The sequence below is a fragment of the Pteropus alecto genome, unplaced genomic scaffold, assembly GCF_000325575.1.
Source record: "Pteropus alecto unplaced genomic scaffold, ASM32557v1 scaffold60, whole genome shotgun sequence".
Lineage (NCBI taxonomy): Eukaryota > Metazoa > Chordata > Mammalia > Chiroptera > Pteropodidae > Pteropus > Pteropus alecto.
The window spans coordinates 4112353-4118300 of NW_006430726.1; the positions used below are offsets into that span (position 1 = coordinate 4112353).

General features: G+C 48.5%; 1 protein-coding gene across 1 annotated transcript in view; it reads left to right on the top strand.

Moving 5' to 3' along the window:
- Positions 1–289: 289 nt before the first annotated feature.
- ALPK3 (alpha kinase 3) overlaps positions 290–5948 on the top strand; it is a 47049-nt gene continuing 41390 nt past the window's right edge. The window contains exons 1-3 of the mRNA XM_025050391.1: positions 290–306; positions 1653–1691; positions 5084–5205. Of these exons, the coding sequence (XP_024906159.1) occupies positions 290–306; positions 1653–1691; positions 5084–5205 (178 nt within the window). The remainder of the gene's footprint in view (positions 307–1652; positions 1692–5083; positions 5206–5948) is intronic.

Genomic DNA, 5948 nt, shown 5'->3' on the forward strand with positions numbered 1-5948 from the left:
CTTTTCTGGAGCAGCAGAAAAGGGTCCTGGGGGGCAGGACCCTTCCTCTTTGAAAGATGCACTGCTCTTCCTTCCCTGCTTCCTCTTCCCTCTTTCTTCCTTCCATGAAAGAGCTATTGAATATCCACTGTATGCCTACCGCTGTGCTGGGGTCTCTAGAAGCTACAAAATAGAGCTAGATTTGAAGGCTGGGTGGGTATTAGGATTTAGTTGAGCAGAAGGAAAGAGGGAGGGCTTTCTAAGCAGGGAGGACAAAAGTGAGGGTTCAGAGGCCAGGAATGGACGTGCCATGCCAGTTAGGGCCAGGTATGATTACAGTGGAACCTGAATGTTGGGAAGTGGAGAACCATGGTCATAGTTGGAGTGTGAATAGGTCAGGGAGGGCCTTAAGTGCCCAATCAAGGCTTTGAGAGAGTATAATATGTGACGGGGGGATTGTAGCATCTTTTTCAGAAGAGTGTGATGAAGGGTGAAGGAGAAAGGGGTTGAAGTAGTCATCAGATAGAGAGCCTTGAGGGTCTAGATCACAACACAACATGAGGAGTCAAGAGAAAGGGAGAAAGAAGGGCCAAGAAGTGTTGAGTGTTTGGACTTGGGGTTGGAAGAGAGAAGAGTCTAAAATGGCAGGTTTGGAGCTTTGGAGTCAGGAAGAATGCTAGTGGTATCCACACGCCTCCTGGAGTGGAAGTTGTGTTTTGGAGTAGAGGACGAGGTTGGTCTTTGTATAAGGAGACAGGCTGTCAGTGGGGTTTCTTGTGGTTAAAGGTATAATACGAGCAAGAGAGAAACAGCTGCAAGGAGTTAGTGTGGGCGGGCTGGCCCCTGAGGTCTCCTCAAGAGCTGTGGGAGACAGGGTCCCTAAATCCACTGGAGATATTTGTGTTGGGAAAGGTTGAGGAAGAGGTAAAAGCTGGCTTATATCAAACGGGCTGGATCTCCACTAAGGGGCAGTGGTGGGTGGGTCCTTCCCCCGCAGTGGCCCTAGCCAGTGTCTGTTCTCAGGCGCCCCGAGGGAAGAATGGACGAATGATCAGGGCTCTAGGTGTAATGGACCTTGTGCTGGTCTGACCGAGCTGGGTGCCTCCTGGCTCCTCCTCAGTTAACTGCTTTGTTTTTCTCTTCTTCACTCTCCCAGCTGGTTTGCCTTGCCTGGCCTCTTTAACAGAACTTTAACACATTAATGGGTGTTCTCCAAGCCACCGGTGTCCTTCCCAGCCTGTTAGGGGATTTCCAGGAATGGGATCTCTTCTTCCACAATAGCCAAGGGTTGAAGCAGATGCTACCCCTAGGCTGGTGTGCTGTGGGGTGGGGAAACGTGCCAAGAAGCTCTAAGCCCTCCTCTTGAGGGCACTGACTCAGGTACCTGGGACACACCTTTCTCTGAGGGCAGCCTCAAGGGGCTTCCTTTCTGCCTAACCATTTCCCTAGACTCGGCTGCATTTAACGAGCTCTTGGTTTCAGAAAGACTGGTGTCCGGAGGAGAGGCCACTTGCTAACTGGAGCAGGCCAACTAAGACAGCTGGTCCCTTTTAATAGAAAGGCCTCTGGGCCCCAGATGGTGACCGATTAATACTTTGCAGACTGTTGTTGATTTTGTCGCCTCCTCTCCTTGCTTTTTTGGCCTAATGATTCCATTTGCTGTTTTTGCTTAGCTTATCAAGCAGCCGGTTGTCTCACCCCAGCTCTGGAAGGTAAATGCACACTGCATTACATTTCTCTGACTGCTTTTTCTCTCGAGTCTGGTCACTGAGGGGCCTCGGATTGATTGCTTGTGCACTAACCAGGCTGCATGGGGTGAGGGGAGGGCTGGAGAGTGGGTGGCGGAGGGTGTGAGAGGTATTCACGTGAGCATGGGTCTCACAGGGGCCAGAGCCGATGCTTGCATGGACCGTTTGAAAGGAGTGCAGGGACCCAGAAATTGGCAAGAGTTTTGAGATGCCTGCACTGTATCTCTGCCCCTGGGAGAAGTACCCCTGGACTAGAATGGGGAGCTGCCAGTCATGTGACCCATTTCTTCTCATCCTAGGTTTTCATAACCACACATCTAGGTTTGACACCTTACTGTCTGTCTTCTAACCATGGCTGCTGCCCTACATTTTTTTTTCTTCAGTCCCTTCAGTTCTCCTACCATCTCCTTCTCTGAATTTCCCTTTCCTTTGGCTCCTCTGTATCCCTGCAGACTGGGAACTCTGTGAGGTCAGGGGACACCTTGTTACTGTATTCTTGCATAGCTTGTTCTTTGAATCTGCTGCAGAGCCAGCACAGGGCCTGAGCAGGCCATGGGTGGGGTTTCCCTGTTGAATGACTGCCCTTCTGCCTCCCGAGCTGGGGACAGCTTTCTACCCCTGGCTGAACTAACTGTTACGATCAAAGTTGGGAGTATTTCCTGGCTATTCACTTCACTGGTTCTCATCCCAGACTCTGGAAGATTTGGGGAGAGTTGGCTACGGTTTCTTTACACAGAAGGATTTCTGAGTAGCTAACTGGTTTGTGAATAGCTAGTAAAATCTACAGACGTGATTAGCACCTATCATGTAGGTTTCCTCTGATGGGGAGAACACTGAGGAACCATCTTCTGTGAGGAAGACAGGGTATCACAACCAGTTCAAAATGGAGCATGGTCAGTGCTGGAAAAGAGACAATCCTGGAAGTTTATTTACAACGGGGTAAATAACCAAACCTAAGGACAAGGGTGGGTTCCTTTGAACATCATGACAACCAATGATTCTGGTGTTCTCCAGAGAACACGTGATTAGGCTGTGATATCCTTATGAAGTCACAGAGTTAGTTGGAAGGACTTGGAGCTGTCAGGGTGGGACCAGACCATTTCCAGACGAGTGGACTTCTTGGCTTTCTGGGGTACTAGAAGCAGCACACAGAGTCCATCCCATGTCCAAATGGTTTGGAGGATGGGGACAGAAAGCATGTGACATTCAGTGGAACATGACAGTGTATGCAGTGTCTCTCCCTGTCCCCTGAAATGCACGCCGGACCCACTTCTCTGGAGGGCTTTCATCCAGGCATGCCTTTCGATAGTTACTACAATTTTCCAATGTAAATATTTTTTAAAAAATATAGCTTAGGACCTAGTGTGGAAAGTTTGAGAAGGTAAGTATACTTTCCCATTCAAAAAAAGTAATGAAATAACTATCTGTTGTTGAATATGTAGCATGAGCACTTGTCTCTGCAAATTTTCTTGAAGCTTGATTTTCATATTTTCTCACTCATCCAGTAGTCAAAACTATTTTTTTAGGCTTGCCTAAGCAGCTTCATCCCTAAGAGCCTAAGCTGAATATTAGGTTCAAGTTCATGTTCGTAAGTAAGATAGGATTCAAACTAAGTAGGGAGGACATAATCAGGGATGTTTTGAATTAGTTGCAAAATCATAGAAGTCCAATTACTTTTGGCAAGACAGTTTCCTCTAGAAACTGTTGGTTGGGATTTGGTATTCCCTAAAGTCAGAAATTGCTGTTAGTGTGAGAGCAGTGAGAAATGTTTTCAGATGTGGTGTTTCCTGAGTGTCAGGGATTTGATAGTCTAGGTCCTAAAGGACCCTCTGTTCTAAGTGGGTATGAAAAGGAAAGGAAAAGACACTTTTTAGATGAGCTTTAGGTGAGAGCGTTGCAGGGAGTGTCATGGACATCTAACTGCAGGCCTCACTCAAATGTTGGGGCATGTGAGAGATTGGGCTCCCCTTTCTGGGTAGTCTTTGTAGGGGAGGACTTCTTTCAACTCCTGGAAGGCCCGGGCCTCTGCAGTCGGCCCTGTGGAGAAGCCATGGCTGCACCCCTGTTAGACCAGAAGTCTTCTTGATTCCAGACACACTTCTTGGGATGCAGCCTTTCTCTTCAAACTCAAGTCCAGAATGATATCTATGGAAATGACAAGTTGAATGTGGGTTGTAGCTCTTGTTTGCTTGTCCCTGCAGCCCCTGGTGGAGAGGTCGTGGGCGGACACACATTGCCTGTGGGTGACCATGGAGAAAGGCAACTTTGAATGATTTGTCTTTCTCTTCACAGTTCCTCCTGCTTCTCTTTACTTTATCCTCACAGTCCTTGCTGCTCACAACAGAGTGTGTGAATTTGGAGAGGGAGGAGGGCTGGGCACGGCTTGTGTACCACACAACCTGGCTGTGTGGTTAATGCTTCACGCCTAGGGACGCATTGTTTCTCTGCTGGCTCACAAGGAGGCTTGGTGTGGTGGTTTGCTTCCTGTCCCAGGAAGGAGAAGACTGTAAATGCTGACTGTTGTTGGTGAGCCCACACTGGACTCAGCCCACAAATGCACCAGAATTCTGTAATATTGACTGTCACAGGGAACTAAAAGTCCTGTTTGTGATTTGGCAGTCCTGCTGGTTGGTCCTGGAGCTGCCAGCCATGTGTTCACTTGAGCATATGGGTTTCAGGGATGGAGCAGGGGGATATGGCTGGCTTCTCACTGCAGATCCATAGCCCTGTTTAGGGTCAGAATTCATTTGAGTCTCTTTTTTGATACCCCTAGGAATTGAGGTCTGGACCCCTAGCATTGGCAGGCTTATTCTTTGTCTGCTATGGGTTTGTGTTTACAAATGCAGGGTTTTTTTCCTGAGCCCAAGCTTTAGAGAGTTCCTTGTATCTTAGGACCTGTGTATCCTTGAGGGCTAGCCAGCTTTTCCCTCTCTGACATGAGTGGAGCTCTGCTGTGCTGGGGTCTCCCTCTCTGAGGCTGAGCCTGGCCTTGTGTGTGTCTCCTCCATGCACGAGCATCCCTGGAGTTCTAAGGTAGAGGCCAAAGCAAGGCCCCCAATAAGGATGGAATGGGGACACCAGGGCTGGGGGTCTGGCATGCTCAGGAGCCTGTCCTGTGGTCAGAAGCCTGACTGTTGTAATGGGTCTGGGTCAGGAGGCCACTCAGCCCTTTGGTACCATCCCTGCCCCTAACCTGGCCAAGAGGCCTAGGCTTCCTTGAAGAAAGACTTGCCTAGGTGCTGGAACCATGGCCTCAGGATGACAGATGGACATGGTAAGATTTAAGCTGCCTTGCACAACGCCAGGCTGTGGTATTTGCGGGAAGGCTGCTCTGAATAGTTCTTTGCCTTTCCTAGGAGCACCTTCTGCTCCATCATTGCTCAGCTAACAGAGGAGACCCAGCCACTATTCGAGACCACGCTCAAGTCCCGGGCTGTGTCCGAGGACAGCGACGTCAGGTTCACCTGCATCGTCACAGGTAATGAGGCCATCTCTGTGATTCATCCACAGAGCAGGGTCTAAGGGGGCTATGGAGATGGGCTTGGAGGGGGATTGGCCATGTGTACAAAACTGCAAGTTGACATTTGTTTTCTTAGCTTTCTCTCCAGTTCAATCTCCATGTGTGGGCGCTGGGTCCCTTTCTCCTCCCGTTCTGGAGCCACATATATACCTTGCTCTTCTTCAGAACCTGTGTTCAGTAAAGGTTCCTCACCTTTAGATGTACACAACTGATCAATCTTAGTTTCAAGGAAAGAAACTCTCTAAGATGAAAGAGATCATCTTCTGAAGTATCCCCATTTTACAGTTGGGTATTTTGAGGCTGGGGAGTCTGAAGCCTGAAAGACAAGTGATATACAGTAATTCAGACTACAGACCCTGGAGACAGACTGCCTGGCTTGGAATGCTGGCTTGTCCCCTTTCCAATTATGTGATACTGAGTAGGTTACATAACCTTGCAGTGCCTCATCTGTAAAGTGGGGATGATAACAACATGAACTTCATAGGGTTATTGTGGGACTGAATGCAGTACTATAGGCAAAGCATTTGGAATAGTTCCTGGCATATCATCTATGTATTAGAAATTAAAAACATTGTTTGCATTTCAGTGAGCTCCATGTTAGAATTTGAAGCAACAGGTTAGTTGAATAGGAAACAGTGTGATGCTCCTTGCAAGGGCAGGATAGAAGGGTGAGAGTACTAGGAAGCTGGCCTTGGCTGGTG